The sequence below is a fragment of the Colletes latitarsis genome, chromosome 3, assembly GCF_051014445.1.
Source record: "Colletes latitarsis isolate SP2378_abdomen chromosome 3, iyColLati1, whole genome shotgun sequence".
NCBI lineage: Eukaryota > Metazoa > Arthropoda > Insecta > Hymenoptera > Colletidae > Colletes > Colletes latitarsis.
The window spans coordinates 30,004,379-30,030,005 of record NC_135136.1 but is presented as its reverse complement, the minus strand read 5'-3'; the positions used below and the strand labels follow the sequence as shown (position 1 = coordinate 30,030,005).

The following is a 25,627-nucleotide window of genomic DNA, read 5'->3' as shown; positions in this document are numbered from 1 at the left end:
TTGTTTTTGTTTGTATATTATAGAAATTACGTTCAACCCATTCATAATATTCTCACGAAGATACAATAAGAAATATAAAAGTTTTTAGATTTTAATGTATTGGACCTCAGCTGACCTAACCCAGACCTAATATTTTAGATACATTCTTCAAAAAAAAAAAAAATTAATGAAAATCTCCATAAGTTTATAAATGAATTTATTTATTTCGTAAAATGTTTAAGGTTTATTAAAAGTTTCAAAAATAAGAAATTTAAAAATGACTACGACATCAAGACCGATTAAAACCAATTAATATTTTGAAGACGGTCTGAATTCAAACAATGTTTAAAGTTTGAAAGTTTCATTATCCAGCATCCACTACTATTTATGCGACTTTGTCACACCATACACGCCATAATATTCCTACAAGGGTCGTACATCCATAATACGCTATCAATCACGTTCTTTAATATTAAATTTGGATATGTTAGCCATCAATAATTCAGTTAATAATAATACGAATGATTATTTCCTATCAAATATCTATTAATCAGTACAGACAATAAATATGGAAAAGTGAAAAAGATGTTGGGAGTTTCGTTTTGTTTTCTGTATTGACTAATTTTCGGCAAGAAGAATTACGTTGTACAAGAAATATTCGTTATAGTAAAATAAAATTTGAAGGGTAATCTCACCCTCTGAATATGAACATCCACCTTTAAGATAAAATAGAGTTTCATCAAAATCGTCTGGTCAGTAAAAAAATCTCCGTACACGATAGTAAAGATTTCATAGTAGGGTCAGTTGCCCTAATATGGAATACTTTTCTTTATGCACACGTTTCACTTGCTTGCAGAATTTTTATAAAAACTTCAATTTTATGAATTTATAGGAAATTTTATGCTCCCTTGACTGGTAACAAATTTAAAATATAATAACGGTTTAGGAAATGTTTACTTTTTTTTACTGAGGTCCTCAGTTTCTATATTAGGCTCATAGTGCTCGAAATATGGAATACTATATTTATATAATTATACAGAGTGTTCGGCCAAACCCTGAAAAAATTTGAATGGGAGATTCTAGAGGCCAAAATAAGACGGAAATCAAGAATACCAATTTGTTGACGGAGGCTTCGTTAAAAAGTTATTAATGTTTAAAGTTCCGCCTGTAGAACGGCAATCTGCGAACACAGACGAATTTTTTTCTCGAAAATGGGTAGGATTTACGGGATATATCTATTGACCAAAAATGGTTGAAATTACCCCCGCAACCGAAAATAATTTTTCCAGAACGATTTGAAATTTTTTTTTCACCGAAAAAGTCTACCTACTGAATTTTTTTTCTCTAAAGTGGATAGGATTTCGGGGGTATGTGTGTTCATCAAAAATAATTGTAATTGACCCCTGCAACAGAAAATAATTTTTCCAGAACGATTTGAAATTTTTTTTTTCGCCGAAAAATTTAGGCACCTACCCGCTGTCGATTTTTCTTAAAAATTCGTTTTTCATTTTTAATAAATTTGTTTGACGCTCCACAGAAAAGTTGTCTAATACTTTTTTGTAGGTACCCATGTGCTCTACTTCCATACTAAATTTCAATGAGATACCTTTACTATTCTAGGAGTTATGGCCGTTTGAAAATTGGATCACTTTTATGGGGTTTTTTTCACTTTACGGTGTCAAGGACCAACTTTTCGAATATTTTTGCAATTTGTACATATTCTCCACCAAAATACGCGTAGTTTGCTTTTTTAAACATTAAAATCGTCCAATCCGTTCAGAAGTTATGACGTTTTAAAGATTCGCATGAAATTTCGAGGGTGCATTTCTGGCCTCACATTAGATTTTCGGTCAGGAATTTTTTTCTTGAAAATGGTTAGGATTTCGAGGGTATGTCTATTGAACAAAAATTATTGTAATTGATCTCTGCAACAGAAAATAATTTTTTCAGAACGATTTGAAATTTTTTTTTCGCCGATAAATTGCAAAACCGACTCAAATTTTTTCTCGAAAATGCGTAGGATTTTGGCAGTAAGTTTATTTACCAAAAATCATTGTAATTGACCCCCGAAATTGAAAATAATTTTTCCAGGCTGATTAGATATTTTTTAATTTAATTTTTTAATAACTTTTTAACGAAACCTCAATTAAGAATTTGCTATTCTTGATTTTCGTTCTATTTTGGCCTCTAGAATCTCCCACTAAAATTTTTCCCAAGGGTGGTCGAACACGCTGTATATTTAATATATATAATAATATATACAATTATATTAAATATATTTATATTTATATTTGAAGAAATAATCGAGCTAACACAAAGCTGTGATATTTTCTTAAATATTTTTTTACAAAGACGTGTTGCTTTGATATTCAGGCATATAATGACAATCCTAATCGACTGCATCCATCGCTAATAGATGTGCAAAGTCATAATTCTTTAATATTGCGGTGTTCCAAATTATGAACGTATTCCATATTAGGGCAACTGACCCTACGTAGGTCAAAATGAACAACTGGTATTAAAATGTTTTAATTGTAGGCAAATATACAAAAATAAAGTCTGCTCGTGAAGAATTAAATCGAAATGTTGATCTATTACAGCAGCTCGCATAAAGTGTACGGAGACTTTTCGACTAAGTGTAGAGTATCGATAGGCAAGTTACGGCAATGTATTTATATTAATAATATTAATTAGCTTCTTATAATTAGCAACATTAGCTATTAGAGATAATACAAAACAGTACACATAAATTACCAGGACGAAACGGCCGGCAATTCTCTGTTCCGTGAATTATTAACACCTTTGTTTAGTCTAATGGAGGAAATAAAATTACCGAATGGTCGTGGTCAGTAGCTGATACACTTTATCATTGCTACTAACGTGACTATGCTCGATACTTGAGTGAGTCGATGTATCCAGTACAATCTGAAATCACCAAAGTTCTCATTAAATCAACAAGCATAACTTATTTTCTTTTGTTCGTTAATTGCAACAACGACGCAGAGTCACTGTACGTACATTAATAATCGTTTTCGAAATGTACTCGAACTTTCGACATTCTCGTTCAAAATATACTTTCTGACTCCTAGCACGTAGGTATGAATATACGTGTTCCAGTCAAGATTATCCGTATCTGTAATGAAATTACTGGAGTCTTTCAACGTTTTCACTTTCTTCGTCAAATCGTCCATGTTGTTTCTATGGAATTTCCATTCGTTCATGCCGAAATATTGAGCGGCTGATATTGTCCGGTCGAAACGTTTAGCTGCTTTCATCATTCTGGAACGACGCTTGTTATTAAAGTTGTTCGATGCATTTATCGCGCGGTTTCGATACTTACAAGGGTTTGTTGCCCACAAGCCTCGAAACAAAATCTACGACAATCGCCGGAAAGAAATGCAGAGTAATCGTTATAAATTTGTACATAAAAGCGTTTGTACTCGTCATTACGCCTGGATACCATACTATATATTTCGATGGCGACTCTATGGCGTATTTCTCAACAAGCTGTGCGAGGAATCCCCATCTACAGATTAGCAATGTTTACAAAATCATGACAATTTCATTTTAAATGATGCTTATGTACACTACGGTCAAAAATCAAAAGCAATCGTCTGTAAAATTTCAGTGTTAGAAATATTATTCCCTGCGTGTTTACCTCAAACAGTCCGCACTACTGGTACAATTGTAAACTTTAATGGACTTATTATTATTCTGTTGTATTGTACTATGCCACGATGCACATATTATCGTGTCGATTACATAATCGACTGGCACTATATCAATAGCACGTTTCGCGTTACACTTAATTAATCTGACAGTACCTCTGGCAACTTCCAATATTACACCTGCAATATTCGAATGGATTTGATTTAAAAGGCATTCTTAAGTAAACGCTAAATTACACAGTATAGATTTATGCATTTAGTAATATTCCAATTAACTAATCTTAGTTCCAAGTAATTTTCTCGTATTTCCTAATGTTGAGTCTTTTTACGTTAGACTTACGAAACCCGTCAATTTGACAGGTTTCACATTCCATACATACAGTGGCTAAAATAATGATAGGTTCATCCTATTAACATCAGATTTATTGGAATTTTATAATATAAAGGCGCCTTTTAATCAACATTTTTTATTTTATTTATTATAATTATACATTTTTGAGATAAGTAACGATATAATATAGTTTAGTTTAACGTATAAACTCTTACTGATATTAATAACAAACTTTGTGTTATAAATAACTGATATTTCTCTATAACTCTATATATTTTCCATAAATAATGAAGAAATATTTGAGAAAGTAACAAAAGAATAACGCTAATACACAAAAAAAAATAGAACTTAATATTTAGTAGATCCTCCTTTATTTTGTGTTACTTTAAATATTCATTTAGACATCGACTCTATTAATTTTGCGTAAAGTTTCCATTTTGATTTGAGACCACGCGTGAGAGATGCCATTTTTTAGTTTATTCACGTTCGACTACTGTTTTCTATTGGCCTTTCTAGCTAAAATTCTTCAAAAATTTTCAATTGGATTCAGATTATCCTTGAAGGCCAATATAAAATTTTAACATTTATGCTTTCAAATCACTTTTTAACAAACTTTGCACGATGAATTATCGCATTATCGCGTTGAAAAATGAAATTTTCCCCTTCAATGTAGTCGCCATATTCATCTAACACAAAGTTTAATATTTCTTGATATTTTTGACCAAAAAATAACCAAAATTATTATAGTTGTACCGTTATAACCAAACGCAGAAGTCTTGTTAGAGGCTTTTTTACTCATTTTTTATAACAAACAGTTCCACTCGAGTTTAAAACTTATTGAAAGAATTTATTTTGAAAGATTTTTCTTCGATCTCTCCTAGAAAGCTTTCCTAAAGGATCCGTAAAGCTTTTACTGCTATATTTGTCGCCTAATCTCACGAAATTATTGATAACATTCAAAGATATTTGAAGTTTTATTTCAATTTTTCGGTGCGAAGGGCCCATATCTTTTAAAACAATAACTTGACCCTTTTCAAAGTCAGTTAAACGTTTCTTGCAGCCCATTATGGTTTAACTTAATTTAAAATTCAATACAAAGTATTTGGAAATTATATAATTTCAAGAAAAATACTCCAAAATTAACAGCATTCTTTGAAAGTAATATCTTGAACCTAAAGTTGTTTAGCTTTACTAATACTATGATTTTTTACAAATTGTTGAAGAAATTGTTCATAGAAATAGAAACAAAACAGATACGATAGCAAATAGTGAATCTATAATTATTTCGACCACTGTATAATTACACAGCTCATAAATATTATATGTTAGCAATTTACGTTGAATTCTATTAATATGAAGACATTAATATACATATCTGTATATCCTAATTAAAAGAAAACTATAGAATAACTTCATAACTCATTTACTATATTAAAGTCTTTACTTTAATACATACAGGGTGTTCGGTTACTCCTGGGAAAAATTTTAATGGGAGATTCTAGAGGCCAAAATAAGACAAAAATCAACAATATCAATTTCTTGACTGAGGCTTCATTAAAAAGTTATTAAAAAATTAAATTAAACAATTTCAAATCATTCTGAAAAAATTATTTTTGGTTGTGGGACACAATTACAATCATTTTTTGTAAATACACATACCCTTGAAATCCAACCCACTTTCGAGAAAAAAATTCGAGTATGTATTGAAATTTTTAGACGAAATTAAAAAATTTCAAATCATATTAAAAAAATTATATTTAGTTACAGGGGTCAATTACAAGTATTTTTGGTGAATAAATGTACCCTGGAAATCCTACCCACTTTCGAGAAAAAAATTCGAGTAGCTATTGAAATTTTTAGACGAAATTAAAAAATTTCAAATCATACTAAAAAAATTATATTTAGTTACAGGGATCAATTACAAGTATTTTTGGTGAATAAACGTACCCTCTAAATCCTATCCACTTTTTAGAAAAAAATTTAATACGGGCGGAACTTTAAACGTTAATAACTTTTTAACGAAGCTTCGATCAACAAATTAGTATTCTTGATTTTCGTCTTATTTTGGCCTCTAGTATCTCCCATTAAAATTGTTCTCAGGGGTGGCCGAACACCCTGTATAATAATTTCCTTATTGTTAGTAAAAAAAAGTCGTTGTTTTCACTCTCCTAATCAAATTAAAATATGTATTATTCAAAAACAAAATTAAGTGCTGCCTTTTCATTATATTAATTGCACTTATAATTGTACGGTAGATTTTTGTTGTGTATAACTTTGTAAAGGGTAGGTATTTAAAATAAAACAGTTTAGGGTGACAGAACTGGGTCCTTCACCCTGATCACCCATATTTAAATATTTGTTAATAATTTTACTAGCTTAATACATTATCAGAAATAAATTATTTATATCGTGAGATTTTGAAATGTAATGTACCTGATATTCCAGTACAATTGTCCAACCAGCCTGGAAATGGTTCTTTCTGCGCGGCGCCAACTATACTAGGTCTTACTATCGATATTGGTAAGTTCACTGCCTTTGTCCATATTACTTGTTCTGCTAAATTCTTTGTAAACGTGTACGTGTTTGGATGGCCCTCTAAAATACTTTTCTCGAGTGTGTTCAACGTCTTATCGTCGAGATTATCGCACATATCGATTACCGTGGATGGTTTCAACCTTGTGCTGCGATATCATTAATATTATATGAGAATTTCTATGAGAATGTAATCGCAATATGAATCAATAACGCAAACTTTGATCCGGTATAACGTAACAAAAACGAGCAGAAATTCACGAGAAGCGCAATGCGAACGTAGCAATAAAATGTTAGTTGATAATTTATAGAAATTCTAACGATGCCTGATCGTAGGTATAGATCCATGAAAAGAAACATATGCTTACGTATAAATTGATTCATTGATCTCATGTCGATTCGCGTTACTGTAAGCTGTGCTAACGTAGACGATGCTAACTAGATTTGTCATATCTTTGCACAGATCTATGACATGGTCCGTGCCCTTTGTATTTAAATTAACGGCCACTTTCAACGGTTCGTCGAATCTCACGGTGGCTGCGCTATGAAATACTATGTTGACCCTCTGTGTTAACATAATTCTGTCCTCTGGCGAGAGACCCAAGTACGGTAATGATACATCGCCCTTCACAGGACGCACTTTATTGATTGCGTTAGGGTTCACCACTCGGAGTCTGCCGAAAACCTGCAAACACGCGGGTTGTCTCAGATTTGACCACGGAATTTCAAAACATGGATTAAAAACTGTCATGATATCGGTTCCAGTTCTTAAATATGAACGAAATTAATACAGAAGGCGATGGTACAGATGAGAACCCTGAACCCTAAAAAGCATACGCGAAGGCACACACTTAACCGAACAATTGGAACTCTGCTTTCTGAGTGCGGATCTTCAGAAATGCATGGCTCCATACAATGAAAATAAAACTTTCTCAGGCAAACGTAAACAAATGAAGATATCAAAATTTTTCTGGTCGAGATCGAAAGGAAAGTTCAGAAGGTGACATTTTCTCAAAAAATCCTTTGTTTCAATTATACGGGGAATATCTGTACATATATTTGTTCTGCATATAGAGCAATATCTTTTAATTATATAACACGCTTTAACCTACAAAGAAATCACGTCTACCCTATGTATATTCTCGTTGAAACCCTTCAACGTCGATCTACACTTTCTAATATCATCAATCGCTTCAACGATTACAATGGATGAATACTCTGTGTTGTTTGGATTTTTGAGCGATCGATAGGAATCGTGAATTACGTACGGGGTCTTTTTGCATCTCCCTGAATCGTTGTTCGATCGTTTTTCCCTTTTTCGGGCGTAGCAGTATATAGATCGAGGATAGATGTGGACACGAGCGAAGCAGCTTTTCGAGAAGAGCTTTCCCCAAGAAACCGGTCGCCCCGGTCAATAGGACCACTGAATCGGTGAAGAACGCATCGATCGAGTTTCCGTTTTTGTATGTTTCATCGTTCTCGTCCAACATTGTTTGTGCATTTATGCTGGCCATATTGGAGGACATTCAGCGCTAACTGGCGATTATGAAAATCTGTAAAAGAGAAGCAAGATGCGTAACAGCTGGGTAGCAAACGAGGGAACAAACATAATAGGCGTACTGCTGATTAAAGTTTTGTAAAATATAATTTTATCGAGCTCCCTTGGCGAATACAAAATACAGTTGCGTTTGATTGGCCTTTTTGTATCGTGTTTGTAACACTTTAATAGTCACACGTTTCACATAAAGAATGTTCCCTGTTTTATCGACCGGATATTTTTAAATTCAACATTTTATAAATATTTAAATATTAGATCTATATAGTTTTATCTTTAACCTAATATACAAATATCAAAGACTGCATCTTCGTATATTTTGCCTCGCTTAGAAACTTCAAATTATTTCTGAATTTGTGGGAATTAAAGTCCCTGATCAATGAATTGAATTTAAGTCGATGAACTATCAACTGCTTTCGAAGACGATTCATCAATCGATTTCATACGAACAGCTTGAAACAATTTTCTAAACTGACATTGTGGACCAAAACGAAGCACACGGGGATGCTAGGAATATTATTACAAGGAATTATAAATGCTGGATACCATAATGGGCACACGAGGTAAAATTTGAACCTCGTCAAACGTAATAAGTTGAATAAATGACGACTGAAGTTTCGTTTAAGGGTATTTTTACCTATTGTCAGTTATTGTCATTTACGTTTTGTGTTTTAAATAAGAAACGAACAAATGATTTGCAATGAAACATTTTCTAAGCTTTGTTCTGCTAACATGACATTTGGCTTCTCTCTTTATCAAAGATCGATATTAACGAATTGTTAAACGTCTGTTGTCATAGTATGAGTCTTGTTCACAGTGATCTTCGATAGAATTAAACCTTAAAAAACCTAAAAAACCTAAAAAAACCTCTCTCGATAGGTGAACTTTTCTACTGTATGACACATTGTGTTCAATTTAAATATACGCATACACTCGGTTATACCAAATTAATTTTGTTTAAAAGAAGTAATGGAATTGAATTTCTTTTTAGTTTATACATTCAATAAAAGTAGGTAATTCTATTAAAAAATAAAGAAATTAAAAGTAATCCCCAAATAATCCCAGAAGATTAGTTTTATCGTTAAATTTTCTCTTCGAGATTGAGTAACTGAAGATATAGATCAGGATGTAGGATATAGAGTTAACACCGAACGTGTATAGTTCTCAATATACAGGGTGTTTGGCCACTCCTGAAAAAAATTTTAATGGGAGATTCTAGAGGTCAAAATAAGACGAAAATCAAGAATATCAATTTCTTGACTGAGACTTCGTTAAAAAGTTATTAAAAAATTAAATTAAAAGATTTCAAATCATTCTGAAAAAATTATTTTCAACTGCAGGGGTCAATTACAATCATTTTTGGTGAATGCACATACCTTCGAATTCCTACCCACTTTCGAGAAAAGAATTCGGGTAGATGCTGAAATTTTTCGGCGAAAAAAAAATTTGTCAAATCGTTTTGAAAAAAATATTTACGGTTGCAGAGGTCGATTATAATCATTTTTTATTATTACACATACCCCCGAAATCCTACGCATTTTTGAGAAAAAAATTTCTGACCGAAAATCTAATGTGAGGCCAGAAATGCACCCTCGAATTTTCATGCGAATCTTTAAAATGTCATAACTTTTGAACCGATTGGACGATTTTAATGTTTCAAAAAGCAATCAACGCGTATTTTGATGGAGAATATGTAGAAATTCTAACAATATTGAAAAAGTTGTCCCTTAACCCCGTAAAATAAGAAAAACCCCATAAATATGGTCCAATTTTCAAACAGCCATAACTCCTGCAATAGTGAATATATTTCAATGAAACTTTTTTCTGAAGTAGAGCTCATAGGTACCTACAAAAAAGTATTAGACAACTTTTCTGTAGGACGTCAAACAAAATGACTAAAAATCAAAAATGAGTTTTTAAGAAAAATCGACAAGGTAGGTGCCTACATTTTGCGGTAAAAAAAAAAAAAATTTCGAATCGTTTTGGAAAAATTATTTTCGATTGTGGGCGTTAATTACAATCATTTTTGGTGAATAAACATACCTTCGAAATCCTACGCATTTTCGAAAAAAAAAATCATTACGAGCGGAACTTTAAACGTTAATAACTTTTTAACGAAGCCTCCATCAACAAATTGGTATTCTTGATTTTCGTCTTATTTTGGTCTCTAGAATCTCCCATTACAATTTTTCCATGGGATTGCCGAACACCTTGTATATACATATGTATATTACAAGTAAATAGTTCACGTTCGTTGCATACAAGTATCCAAATTGTTTAATTAAAAAATCAACTTATGTCAATGAAAAGAAGGTTTAGGAGATTATAGTATTGGATAGCCTTGTCCCAGAAGAGCGAAGCTGTACATAAAGCGGACGGGTGTCACTTTCCTCGTAGCTTTAAGTGAAAATCGTCTTTCGCTAAACGGATTGGTTGCTACAAGGATAGCTTAGAAGTTATGGCCATTAAACGACATCAAGGATTTACTGCAACGATCGATTACATAATCTACCTATGAAAGTTCAGTTTACCTTATCGTGTAAACTTTACTGCGTAAAAGTTCTCATTGCGCTTCGATCGTATCTTACGGTTTATTTTAGATGCATAAGATAGAAAATTGGTTTCTAATCAACGAAATACCGCTCCTAAAAATAATAAATAATATAATGAGCCAGTCTGAATCAAATCATCACTTTTGTCCAATTAGAGCCTCGATGAAGACACAGTTGCACAAACCAATAACAATAGGAATCAAATGGACTTTTAGAACTTATTTATGGACGCTTTTATCCTTTTGCGATTTTTATCTTCTATTTTTGTAAGAGAATTAATTTTTATTAATCCGTAACGATTAATTTTGTAGAGAATTTCTCGATATATTCCCACAATCCCAAGGAAGAAAATTAATGTATACAAAAGAGTGTAAACTAGCACAGTACTCCTAATTCCAAATATTTCTAAATCAAATTCACAGTAAATAAAACGTGTTTCGTTACAATAACAATAGTTATTGTAACATAAACGAACATCTGAAATGAACCGCGAAAACAATCGAAACGTAACGAGGATTTGTACAGAGAAAAATACATCACCGTTCTTAAAATCATGATTGCATTTTTTATTATTTATATTATAATTCAAACACAGTGAATACGAATATAACGTCGATAAAATGCAGTAAACTTTAATGCACTTTCGAACAACCATCATCTAAGAATTTACTGCCACGATCGTCTTCGTAGTCTTTCATCGATTTACTTTAAGCGTTTTCAAGAATATACAGCTATAATCACTCACACATACTTCATTTGAAGCTATACCTAAGTTAAAATTATCATATGTTCTGACTCTAGCAGAACAGTTCCATTTCTTCGCAGTTTATTCCGCTGCACCACTGTTCGAATCAAACACTAATTTTCTCGATTTTATCAATTTCATTTTTATTAAACCTGACATTGAAATTAGCGGCAGAGATGGGTAACATATTTATTTGAAAAAAAATTTTTCTGGCTTTATATTCATTGAAGTTTTAAGATACAATATTTTACAGAATTATTTTTGGAACTTTACTATGCTTGGTAGGAACCTGTTCGTTGGTAGTGGCTGATTAATGTTGGAATTAATCTTAGGATCATAATCTATAGTCGTATTATTGTATACGTTTTAAAAATGCATTTTTGAATTCGGACCACGTAAAACAAATTAAAACTTGTTTGGAGCTATAAAGGTTTAATTATAATGAACAAAAATATCAAGCGATTCATCGTGGCAATTTGTACAAATACGCTGACCTAACTGAGATACTATGAGCACAAAATTTTACATCAAAATATACGGAGACCTATTCTGATCAACCCCATTTGAATATTTTAATACTAGATCTGTACTACAACTAGTATCATTCCAAAAACAATTTCCCCATTTATACTCACCCCTTATGCGTGTATAGATTAAGAAATGTGGAATTATGCGACCATTTTATCTCAAAATGAAACGGTTTCTCAAATATGGAAAATTCTGTACGATTTATTAAACAGTACTAAATAATAGATTATTTAATAGTTTCAAATTTCTATAAGTATTTATTCATTTGGTGTAGCTAATCTCAATCGAGTCCTTTTTTTAAACCCTTTGCATCGACGACAATTATCGAGACAAATCACTGAAGTATTAAATTCGTAATATTTTTTGAATTCAATACAAAAAATTTAGTGATAGGAGACTATCTTTTCCGTATGATGCAAATGAGTTAAAGGAGATACTGTTAAGATCGACAATGTTCTACAACATATGTAGTGGTCATTAACAGCGTTGGTATAACAACTCGACTCGAATTAATTCATATCGTAGAAAAAATGACACAATTTGCATCTGTATTACTGATCCATCAAAACAATAATTAACTTGACATTCAAATTCAAGCGTAAAATGTATTTTTGAATGTAGATAAATCCCAATAATTAACACTAGAACTACAGACAACTACCAAAGAAGTTAAAACGATAGATACTTGAAGAAATGTATAATGCAATAGAATGTTTATTCATTCTCTTCTAGAAAACCACAGTAAAGTAGATTTTTTAAAAATTTTGAGACATTTTGACCACTTTGGTAGTTCTAGCGTTAATTATTACGAAAAATTTGTGTAAATATTAATTAGTCCGTATTGTTCGATACAGAAAGAAGTCTTCCCTCTGAAATGAAAACAATCGACTTACAAAATTGCACAATATGTAGTTTAGTTTTTAGTACATTAATATTGATGACTGGTATTGAAATAGCGACAGATTTCTGTCTTTAACGTGAAGTATTTAAATTACAAATAGGTGCAGGAAAAAATATAATTGCGTGACTCTGCGTCACCATCAGCCATTTGTAACTAATACGAATAATACTTTCTGAAAGAATTGATCGGCGCGTAGTTGGACATTCTAGATATCGATCGGTCTTTCATTCTACAACCTATATTCGGTGTACACATGTCATGCACAAAAGAATCGGTGGACTGCTTTTAAATTCTTTTCTTGACTCGGATCGAGTCAACCTTTCTAATATTGGGATTTTCTATTAGCGTCGTATGCAACCATGCAACGTACTACGAATGTCGTTCGATAAATGGACAAACACTCTGGTTCAGGTAATAATAAAATGAGGATTTTTATATCTTTAGAATTATCAATTGCAATCCCTATCATGAACGTGTGTCGATCGATTGTCAATTATTTCGATATTATAATATCTTTTATTCGTATAGTCATGGAAAGCCCTCTTGAAAAATACACAGTTATACAATTTTTTATGTTTCAGGATGTTAAGCTTGCTGAAATTTACGGTAGATTGCCGTAACAATATGGTAGAAATTACACGAGTTGTGCAAATTTGTATTAGTGGATAAATGAGTTTCAAAGTGGCGGAACGAGGATTATCGATATGGAACGTCCAGTAACTCCAATCGAGGTTTCCCCTCCGGCTCTGGTAGCTCGCATTAATGAGCTTATTGCAAGTAACAGGTGAATTACAGTTGAACAAAACGTTGACAAGTGCAATGTAAGCATTAGTATCGCTTGTTCCATTATTTACCGTAAGATGAACGTCCATAAAACTTGTGCAAGAAACTCGATTTCGTACGTATGGGGAGCTCAAAGAACGTTATTTGATCGATAAAAATGGATTTTTAGAAAGAACTATGACCTGTGATGAGACTTGGATTCATCATTATGAATTGAAATCAAAGTGAAAAAGCATGGAGTAAAAGGATTTCAGGATTTTCTGAAATTACAGAAGCCCAATTTTTCGCGACTTTTTAAAACATCAACATCCATACACAGCATATGCTTGAAAATATTGTGAAACCTGCGATAGGGAGAAAATAAAGAAATTTACAGAGAAAAGGAGTGACTTTTCTGCAAAATAACACTGGCCTTCGTACAGCACCTTAATACTTAACCATCGTAAAACCAGACTGAGAAATTCTGCCATATCCGCTATATTGTCTAGACCTTGACCCATTAGATTTCTGTATCAAAAATGGCTTCGACAGCAAGATAAAGAATTTGTTCTACCTGCATAGAAAAGCTAGTAATGAGATAAGATAAATGCATTAATCTAACAGAAGATTATATTGCAAAGTAGGACAATTATAACGCTTATTTAAGATAGAATATTTCAGTACTAAAGATATAGATAGCTTTAAGTTTTTCATTGCTAATGAGCATTGATTTGTTTATTTGCAAACCCAACCTAAAGGCTTGTAAAATTATTTTCTCTTTCATGAAAAAATGTAAATTACAAGTTTAAGAATTTCATTGCACTGTGTTGTTTTTTGTTATCATTGTAAAGCACATAAACCTGTATGCATTGCTTTAAATGCTTAATAAAAAAAAAAATATTTCAGCAGTTGTCATTTGACCTTCGTACATTATACAGAATGCATGTTTTTGTTCTCTAATGTATGCAATGTTTGACAGATATTTGACAGGAGTAATCAAAACACAGACTCAAAGTGGTCATTCAAAACTGGAGCAGAAGACTCGTACAGAAATGAGGGGTTACGTCTGATCATGTATAGTATAATCTCCTTTTTGTAGATCCACCTTCCTGTCTGGGTAAGTTGGAAGGAGATAACACTACAATTAATCAGACGCACTGTATTTTTTTTATAGTCAATTCATTTTGTAGAGGACGCATTTTAGAAGAAGCATTTCAGAAGTAAAGAAAGATCTTAATTCGAGACAATTAATAGAAATTGTATTCCATCTTTGCTTTTTCTTTTCTTTTAAATAATTTCATATAATTTATTTACATTGAATAATGTGTTCTATTTACTCCTTTCTTCACAAGAATTTCCATAGACAGATTGAGTTGGCTGTGTTATTACATCAACGTAATCTTTGTTTAAAAATTGATTTTCCTTAAGGGGGTCTCCTAGTATGAACCATTGGAAAAATCGATTTTCTTGGTGTATTTTATTAAAGAATATAGATTGGAAAATATATTTGCAAAACCTTATACCTGAACTTCTAAAATTAATGAAGTTATAGTTATTAGAAGGACGTAATGATCATCGTTGTTGTTATAAGGATACAAAACTTTAAAAGCGTTTTTCTCGAAAGTATGTTTACCAGAATAATCACCATGATATTTCAAAATCTACATGACCAATTGGCTTAAAATTGTAGGTGCACATTCAGTAGATGTATGACTATATCTCCTACTAGAATTAACTCAACAGTTTTATTTTTTATCTTTCTTTAGGCCTTAGATTATTAAAAAAAAAATATGAAAAAATCGATAACCAAACTTCAAAGTGTTACCATTTTTTTAATTATCGATTTTTTTCTTTTGGTTTGTTACCAGTTATAGCCAAACTCATACTAATTATGAATCTTTCACGTTTTTCCATTTCAAACAAACTTATGTTATGTTTGACTATGTTTGACAGTATGCAGCATCACTAATTTTAACTCTTTTTAGCAAAAAATTTCAAAATCTTACTGAAACATATAGAAATAAACTTTGTAAATTTGACTCTAAAAGGTGTTATAGTTTATTCTAAAAAAATTTCTCAAGAAAGTCTAAAAAAATGTACTTCACAATAGAAGACTCCCTTAAGTGAAATATATTTCGAATTATTATCTAAACAAACGTATGCAAATCAAATTCTTTCCTAAAATAATCAAAAAGCAGAATTTGCATCAAATTTCAGTTTCATTAAAGTAACATAATTAAAGTGAAAATTCAATAGTTCAATGCTTCGCTGATAATGGCTGATAAAACAAAATATCGAATTATAAATGGAAAGACGAGGCCTCAAGTTTCAACATCTTTTTTTTTGTAAAATCATTGTACGGATATTTTTCACAAAAATACAAAATTTCTCTACTTATAAGTTACAAAATATTAATATACTGTAATTTTTCTCTCTCTTCCATTATTGAATTCTACACTTAATTATAAATGTATTGTAGGAGGCACATAAGGTGATTGTTTTTATCAGTGTGTTACGTGAACTTGCTCAATTAATAATTAAATATTAAATGATGTAACTTCTGAATTCATCTGATCGAAATTAATATTGATTTTTCAAACTTTTCCATTTTCAAAATGGAAATATCAATAGTTTACGAAGTTATAATTAAAACAATAGTATAATATTATTATATATAAAAAATTATGACGAAAAATAGTGTTACGGTATAGAAGGTGAGAATCACTTTCCACAAAGACCGCGTCTATAATATTCCAACTATGTTTACAAACATTGTCTCCAACGATTACCTGATTATTGATTATTTTTATATTCATTGCATGCTTAAACAACATTAATGGTGAGAACTATAGTACACAAAATATCCATGAAAATACACTTTTCTTTAAATAATTATTATCTTCAATTAGTAAAGTATTAAAATATTGTGTGGGAAAGTATTATAACTCATTTGTCTCTCTTAATTAAAACGCTATAATTCAATTTTTAAAAGAATGATACTAGACATTGGAAAGAGTAGTTTAAGAATCGTATTTAATATTTTAATAGCTTTATATCAGTATATATATTTCTTCGATTTAGTTCATACATACTGTATAAATGTTCGATAATATATATTATATATACCTACTAGTTTAATAATCCAAATACCTAATTTAGAATACTTGCCTCTAAACGTATTTGTAAAATCAATTTTAATTTTTCCTCATGATTCTTTAACTATACATAACACAAAAAAATTGTAAAAGTAAATGTTACTTAATTTGGTAATAACTATTCAAATAATAGTGAAGGTATACCACCTTTTACTTATTAAAATTAGTAAGTCTTTTTTATTCCCCTATTAATCGCCTCTCAAAAAATTTATCGCACGCCAAATGATCAGCCAACGCGAATGTACAAATAAAAAATAAATTGATGTCGATATCGATATTAGTTTCTCAGAAAACAACCTGTAACATATTAGTTGAAAATTACATGTCCGATAATTTTTGTAAAAATAACTCTCGAAATACATTTAATTTTTAGCGATCGGAAACAAGACGACTTGCAACTTGAGTAAAAAATGTATTTCTGTAATATTCTGTACTCGAACAATCAAATTCGTTTACAAAGAAGAACTGAGTGCAATTTTAGAGTACCTACATGCGCGACTGCTTTCGAGCTCTCTCCTCTCCTCACCTTGTTCGTAAACAAACGTCTAAGTAACAGGTTGCCTTTGGTTTCTTTCTGGAGTGTTCAAGTTCGTGCACTTGCCACTTCCGAGTTTGAATGCTAGGAATTTACTGTCACTATGAGACTGAAAGTGAAATAGGAATCTAATACACTGTTCCTTTTTCGTCTCAGTTATTCCAATGACCAGCGATCGGAACGAGCATATCACGAGTAATATAAAGCAAATTAAAGAAATTAGAAAATCATAGGAGTAAAAAAAAAGTGGATTGAAAATCAAATGATTATAAATTATACCGATCAATAGCAAATTCTTCACTGAAGCGATTGATTCCAGTCCCATTATAACACCAATTACGAAGATAAAAGACAAATTAAAATATTTGCTCTAATTTTTCTAAATCACAAACTAAAAATAGTCATTTTAACGAACTTTCACCTGATCTACAAGTTTATCAGACTGCTACTGGAAACTACACGTAAACGACAATACGCAGACTTAAACGCATGCAAATATTTTCATTTTCAGCTTCATTATTTTGTATGATTTTATAATCTGTGATGGTCAACAATGTCATGAAAGTCCATATAACTTCATTAGTTTTAATGTCACGGAAACTCCACGTAATAAATTTAAAAAATATGTGTTTCATTTTAACATACTCATACTTTAATCTACTACACTGGAATTAAATAAATCGTGCTCCACGCTGTTCAAACCAGAGCCAAATAATTTCTGTTTCTATTATTGTCTATCTCAATATACGTAAATAAATAAGAAGATCGTTTGGTCGTAAAGAATACAAACTGTCGTCTACAATTTGTTAATCAGTGTTATCATAAGTAAGCGCACTTAAAATAAGTTTGACATCGTGAAATGTTGATACATAAACGAAAATATAATTGACAAACAAAAGTAGTCAAAGAAAAATCTATAAAATGTTCGTCTTCCTTGAAAAACTGTTCCCTTGAAAAAAAAAGAGGTAACAAAAGTATTTTTTTCGAAGGACTCACTCTGTCCAACTCGACGGCGCAAAGCGTACGTGGACAACTCCTGTTTCTGTCTCCTGCGAGCCTTCGAAATCGACGAGGATCGCCTGTTATTGATCGTAGTCTAGGTCAACACGTGTGAATTTTCGCGAGACACGTAATCTTCGGAATTCGCGAATTCGGGGTTACCTACCCCCATACATCACCGCGTGCGTTTTTCTACGGTCACTTGCACATACTCGACCTCCGTCCCTTTCCTTTTTCCTCGTTTTCTAAAATCGTTTCTGCACGAAAGGAATTTGCGCGTATTTCAACATAGATCAACCCGTGCTTACTAAAGACTGTGTTGTCCGACGAGCCGGGGATTCCGCGCATGCTCTCACGGACGACGAAAACAGCAACTTGTATAACCAATGTTATGGGCGTCGAAGTATAGCAAATTGTGACGATCGGGGTAGGCCATTATGTACACTCGTACACGAAAGTATCCCCAACACTTACATTTATGCAGGACTGGGGGAAATTTGAACTAATTTTATATAAAATAGTAAACACTGAAATATTTGCATAAGTAAATACTATTTCGTTAAATGTTTAAGTCATGAGAAAATACTATCTACTACTTACACTCGGATTTAAATATAGAAAATAATGAACTGAAAATAAGACCTACCACTTGCTATCTCCTATTCGAGTAAATATTTATTGCAAATATTTATAATATTAGCATGAACCGAGGTGTACAGGGTGTCAACGCTAAAGTGTGACTATTGATGATATGAAAAAATTGTTTATATGTAAATTGCAGGATAAAATGGGATCTCTATTTTGGCGTAAATGTTTACGTATATTTCTTGTTGTTAATCAGTCAGTCGTGTCCTCTGTAAACAGATGTAATATAAAACTATATCGTGTACATCCTCTGTGTCTGTGGAAAGTTTATTTAGTTTTGCACGGCTAATATTAACACTTCAACAAAATTTATTAAAGGTAGTATGTTCGAAGAGTGTGTTCTGTTTAAAGCAAACAAAGTAAATCAGTAATAAATATCTTGTGTTATTGATAAAAGTACATGGTACTATAATAAACTAAAGGAAAAAACCTCTTATTAGGAATACTATTAGTTGCAATACCATTATTCTAAGTACTATTCCGTGAAATATTATTTTCCTATATTTTAATGAATATTTATTTCACAATACTATTTCCATATATGTAACTACACACATGAGAAAATAAAAACATTTACATTTTATTTACTATTTTATATTTACTATTTTTCCCTAGCCCTGCATTTATGGCACTCGACTAATAAAATATGTATAACAAGGGATCGGTTCTGATACTACATAAGTGAAATTAGCAAATAAAATATGCATATGTAATTCAAACGCAGTAAGAAGTGCTTAACGATAACGATAAATTTTTTAGTGGTATCTTATCAGAATTAAAGTAAAATAAATTAACAATGAAATAAATTAATAAACATGATTACTATAAAAACTTGAGAACTAATCGAATGACGGGATATAATTTATATTGCTGATAAATTAATCAAAAATAATATTTTCATTTTTATGAAAAATCTGTAATAAAAATATATAATAATCAATTTCTTCTGTAACAAAAAACATAAAAATTTGAACACTGAATTTAACTTTATTAATTATTTCACTTGCCAAACTGTTTAGCTCCTCTAGTCACATAAAAATTGTAATATTACTGACGATTGCTCTAAAGCTATTCTATTTTATATACCGTTAGATAAAAGCTAAAATTTTGAAAAACAATGTACATTATTTCACCACATTCCTTCACTTTTTGTTTTATACGTAATTCTTGAACAATAAACTATGGCAATGACAAATGAATATCAGTCGAGCATACATTAGACTCCTTTTCATTAGACACTTGTATGCGATACAAGTATGATTGTTTGATCATTAATACATATAATTTCACTGAACCATTGAATATTTCTATTTACCATACTATAATTTGAAAGTACGTCAAGGGTATAATCATATTAAATAGAGAAAACAGGCAGTCAACGTGTTAATTATAGTCTAACGGATAATCAGAATTAATGAAACGTTGTTACGAAAGAGACTAGTTTATGCATTACAAATATGCACGCCCGTAATAACGTAAATAATTTCCAGTTCAATGTAGTACCGTTTTAAACGTAACATCATAATTGAATACGTTGGAACCACCTGTTCCACAGATTAAATTACTGTTCTGCCTACTCTCCTCTTGCAGAAAGATGCGCGCCAAGAAACGTTACAAATTAATCTTAGCTGAATTCGCTTACCTTAATTGTATGCAAATTGCAGCAGCTTTCAAGTTTTTGTTTCGCATCCGAGAATTTAAATTAACGTTGAAACGTTTAATTTGTTCGTTTTAATGATCTTTGCGCGATATGCGACGAAAACGTTGCAATTTCTTTCGGCTTACGTAAGCAAGATTTTGCACGTGGAAGCTGCTAACATTTTATGAACCGTTTAATAAACTATGCGACGTTTCTTCAGTTCAATTTTTAACTTTCGAGGAAAGTAATTTCTTTGTTCAATAATGGATTGTACGTTCCAACTTACAGTCTATTTCTATATTTTGTACAGGTTCATAATTCATTCGCTGATAAAAATCCCTCTCTTTACCTGTAAAGGATTAATTATGTGCTTTTAATAGCTTCTTAGGGATCGAAGCTTTGCCCATTGAGGGAATTTTGCGGAGAGAGAAGCAAATTATAAAATATTTTTATTTTTAAAAAAATTTAACCGCTTCTGGTACATACGTCTTCTAAATTTATACTTATATTATCGTTGTTTTCTTTTACAAAACAACATTACACCAAATTTATAAAACAAATCGAATCTTCAAATTGTTTCGTTATACATAATAATGTGTGTTTAGGATTTGAACTAAAGTTAGTCGTATTTTAGACAAAAATTTCGAAGTAACGAAGAAATGAAAATGAATATGCAATAGTGATAAGTGAATGAATATTAAACAACTTTACTCATTGGATGAACCTCGTTTTTTAGTTTGTAAATTCATTTCTTTAACTATTTACATATATTTCTGAAATACCGTGCGTATCCGTTAAACTATTCGTTAGAAAATAATGTCAAACGTTACCTAAATAATCGAGATACTAATGGGAATCCTACCTTCCTCTGAAATATCGGAAACGCTAGAAAGTAAAATTCACGGCAATGACCTGAAACTTACGAATAGCAAAATATTAGACGGATGACAGGATTCCGGTTTGCAAAGTAGTTTCGAAAACAAGTTCGACTCGTTATGTTGGGTTGGCCAAAAAGTAAATACAACTTAACCATGAATAGTAACAAATAAGTTTGGATATTAGATTTATAACTTTGGCATAATTTTACGAATGAAATAAAAAAGGAAACAATAAGGTGCAAACCTGTAAAAATTTATGTAGAATGTATGGAAAGAATGTAATCAAAGAACGCATGTACCAAAAGTGGTTTTTTTATATTAAATAAAACTCATCTGCTCCTCACTCTGTAAAATTCCTTCGATTCCTATTAAAAGGCTATTAAATAGCTCGTGATTAGTTTTTTCGGGGGAAATAGAAGGATTTTCATGAATGAAAAATTATGAAGTTGTTCGAAATATGAGGATAGGTTATAAGTTAGAATAGAAAATTCATTATTGAATAAAGACATTTCATATTACAAAAGAATTACTTTCCGTTATATTTACATGTTGAGAACCGTACGAATTTCTTGGCCAACCTAATTCGAATGTATTTCGTTCGTTCGGGGAGAGTATATCGACGTCGCCATTGCGCGCGAACCAGTTTTTTGGTTTCACTTTGTTTTGACGCGTAAACGGTCGCTCGGAGATATCAACGCGCGGCACTGAGTTAATGGAAGTGCAGCTACATTGCGTGAATGCTGCTGAAGAAAGTTCTTCCGTGTTCACTATAGAAAGACGTGTGCCAGATTGCATAATGCTTTCTGCGCAAAACTTTTTCCTTTCCTTCTTCTCTCCGATGGACCCGTTCCATTCACGTGGCTTCTTTATGTTAATACAATCTTTCATGGGTCCGTTGATCGAGTCACATTTTTGTGGAACCGGTCCGCCGAATTTCACTAAGTAAATACAGATGAAGGTCGACGAGCGGACGATGAAAGTTTCTCCAGTTTATGTAACCCGCTCGTATTATTTCGAGAACAAAATGCAAAGAGGAAAAAGACCGATCGACGATCCTCAGCTTCTCATTCTTGCGTCCCGCCATGTTCGTACAGTCAAAACACCCGAATAAGTTATACAAACGAAATATCAGCATACGCGAGAAACCTTCAGAGTATCTCGAGCATAATTCTTTTTAAATTGGGTAATACGAATCTGTGACGTTCGATAGTTAATTTCGGTGTCACAATGCGGGATTTAAATTTCTCCTAACTTCCAAATCTTAACCTTATTCGAGTTTCAACTATTTCACCGCTCGAAATAGAACTAACGTATGATATACAGTATGGCAACGGTACTCTGGACCATCAATATCCGGTTATAGCGAAGAATCTTCAAAGACTTCTTTTATTCGAACATCGCAAAATATTTCACAGCATTTTTGTAGCATTTTCTTCATCATGAGTACTTTAGAATAATGTCAAGAAATTAAAATAAAAATGAAATATTGTGAAACGATTATTTCTTCAAAATAATTGGAAGATGATTGTTAATCAACTACGTTTTTAAACTAAGGTAATTTTTATTGGTTGTTTTACTCTTTTTAGTATAAGCACGCAAATGCTCATTCTTATCCAATCGCTAGTTATAATTTATTAAGTAGAAGCTGCACTAGTCTTTAACAAGCTGAAAATCAACAATTTAAATAAACAAGAACGAATACGTTATAATATTTTCAAACATATCATCTTAACACCATTTTAATTGAAGAAAATTTATTAATGAAACGCGTTCAAATCAAAAAGAAACGAAAATTGTGATTGAAACAAAAACGAGTATGATTTCATTTCATTTTTTCCTTATTAAAGAAGATAGAGAAAACGTTTGTTTTACATTTATTAAATTTAATTCCCTTTAAGATTTATTTTAAACATGTGTTAGAGTTTATACAAATAACGAACATATAAAAAAAAAATTACCTATATTTTCTCAAAATATTCAGCTATTTAGACATAATTGTGTTAAATACACATTAAGAAAAAATTTTCTTTAATAATCAGAACGTGATCAGGAAATCTAGACCATGCTTTTTCGTAACAGAGATTTTTTCTATGATAAAATAAAATATCGCAACAGACTGGATGCTGAGGCAAATTGAGAATTCACCGAACTCCCATTAAACTAGATCTTTGGAAACTGAATAAAAATATAAAACAATGACATTTATTTGATTAAAAGATTTTATGTTTTTTATGTTTTTTATGTTTTTTATGTTTTGACTTTACAAGATTATATGTTTAACAAGCAATGGGTTCATTGTTGTTATATGTTTATCAAGTAATCCATAATTCAAATTAAGTAAATTAGAAATATATGTTTATAAAAGGTCTCAAAATTTTAAGTTTCAATAAGATAAACATCAATAAGTAGAACTCCACATAAGCAGCAGTTCTTTGAAGTTCCAAATCAATATTTAAAAATATTAAAAGTAATTCTGTCATTAAGCTTCGTTTTAAAAACAATGTTTTGATTTGCACGGTACAAACTACATTTCTTTTAGGTTAATGCTATGTAAAATATATTTATACTCGTACCTAACCATGCCTCTTTAAGTATATAACTTCAAATTATCGGCTGTATTTAATTAATTTAAAGTAGTATTACTTAGTGATATGCTAATCCAAGCATGATAAAATACGCTATTTATATTTTCTAACAACGAAAGAAATTCTTTACGTATTATTATATACTGTGAAGGGACTGATCGCAATTAAATTCAAAATAAAATTTATAGGAAGATCTCCAAAACATTCTCTGAATTTTATGTCAACTACTGATTAAATAATGCTTGACTTTTTAAAATAAAAAAAGCACTTCTTACAGAATGCAATATTAATTCGAGATTCAACATTGGATGAATTTGGGAAAAGATGAGAACAAAATACGATTCAATTTTTCTCCATCAACGGATGAGAAAATTATTAGAACCATAATTAATAAAACAACTATTTCAAATGGACAAATGGAAGGGTCGAATAAAATGTACAATTTGGAAAGGTTACAATGAAGATTCAATACCCATTAAAATAAGATTCGGTCCTTGAACCGAGGTAACGGACGTAAACATCAACGTACGAATTCTTCACCAGTAGGCATTAAACGATAATATACATCATAAGATATTAAAAATAACAATTTTAGTAAACTGACGAACCGTCGATTAAAAGTATAATGAGAAAAGCACGAACGCTCAAATCGTTAGAAAATTACAAGTCTGCAAATTAAAATTCATTATTAAGAATGCGAAAGAGAACCAAGAAAAAGCCAGCAAACCAGCCAAGAAAACCAGTTAAAAATTAAAAATGAAAATTTCTATACTTGGAGAGAGAAAGAATATTTGGAACAAACGAATAAATCGAAATTAGGAAGTCGATGATTCGTGCTTACCCGTTACTAGTCCTGTTGGTATCCCTTGTCGGAGAGAGCGAATTTAACGTATGAACGATGTTGCCAGACTTGGTTCCGTGGCACCTTTCATGCACAACTGGTATAAGACCCAGCATCGTACTCTCCTAAATACCTTTTGCCAGTTAATACGATTGCCCCTACTACTGATGCATAAATCTAAAGTTTACCTCGTCCATCTCTTGCGCGATAGACACGCGATAGATACGTGATTCAGACAATCAAAATATTTCAATAGTGCTTTAATAATTGTACAAATCTCGATTATTATAAAATAAGTTATTAGTGATAAAGGTTGTTTTATGGTAATTTTTATAATACTATAAAAAAGAGTTCAAACAATTGTATTTACCAATGCATTAATAACTGTAAAAATCTCGATTGTTACAAAATAAGTTATTAGTGATAAAGGTTGTTATACAGGGTGTTCGGGCACCCTTGGAAAAAATTTTAATGAGAGATTCTAGAGGCCAAAATAAGACGAAAATCAAGCATATTAATTTCTTGACTGAGGCTTCGTTAAAAAGTAATTAAAAAATTAAACTAAAAAATTTCAAATCATTCTGGAAAAATTATTTTTGGTTGCAGAGATCAATTATAATCATTTTTTATAAATAGACATACCCCTAAAATCCTAGGCACTTTCGAGAAAAAAATTCGAGAAGGTGGCCGAGCACCCTGTATAGTGACTTCTATAATTCCATAAAAAGAGGTTCAAACAGTTTTACTTACTAATGCATTAATAACTGTAAAAATCTCAATTGTTACAAAATAAGTTA

General features: G+C 31.3%; 1 protein-coding gene across 1 annotated transcript; it reads right to left on the bottom strand.

The window, feature by feature from the left end:
- LOC143340194 (putative fatty acyl-CoA reductase CG5065) lies at positions 1 to 24,966 on the bottom strand. Its single transcript, XM_076761869.1, has 8 exons — positions 24,831 to 24,966; positions 7,779 to 8,063; positions 6,879 to 7,195; positions 6,412 to 6,659; positions 3,638 to 3,827; positions 3,320 to 3,505; positions 2,998 to 3,258; positions 1 to 2,904 (listed from the first exon to the last, which is right to left on the bottom strand). Exons 2-8 carry the CDS (start codon positions 8,034 to 8,036, stop codon positions 2,826 to 2,828), a joined length of 1,539 nt encoding a protein of 512 aa, XP_076617984.1. The 5' UTR covers positions 8,037 to 8,063; positions 24,831 to 24,966; the 3' UTR covers positions 1 to 2,825.
- Positions 24,967 to 25,627: the final 661 nt, after the last annotated feature.

Excerpts from the sequence above, each read along its gene's own strand:
- LOC143340194 (XM_076761869.1), bottom strand. The coding sequence starts at position 8,036 with ATGTCCTCCAATATGGCCAGCATAAATGCACAAACAATGTTGGACGAG. Across the intron at positions 7,196-7,778 it reads GGGAGATGCAAAAAGACCCC|GTTTTCGGCAGACTCCGAGT; the intron begins GTACGTAATTCA and ends GCGTGTTTGCAG. Across the intron at positions 3,828-6,411 it reads CAATTGTACTGGAATATCAG|GTGTAATATTGGAAGTTGCC; the intron begins GTACATTACATT and ends CGAATATTGCAG.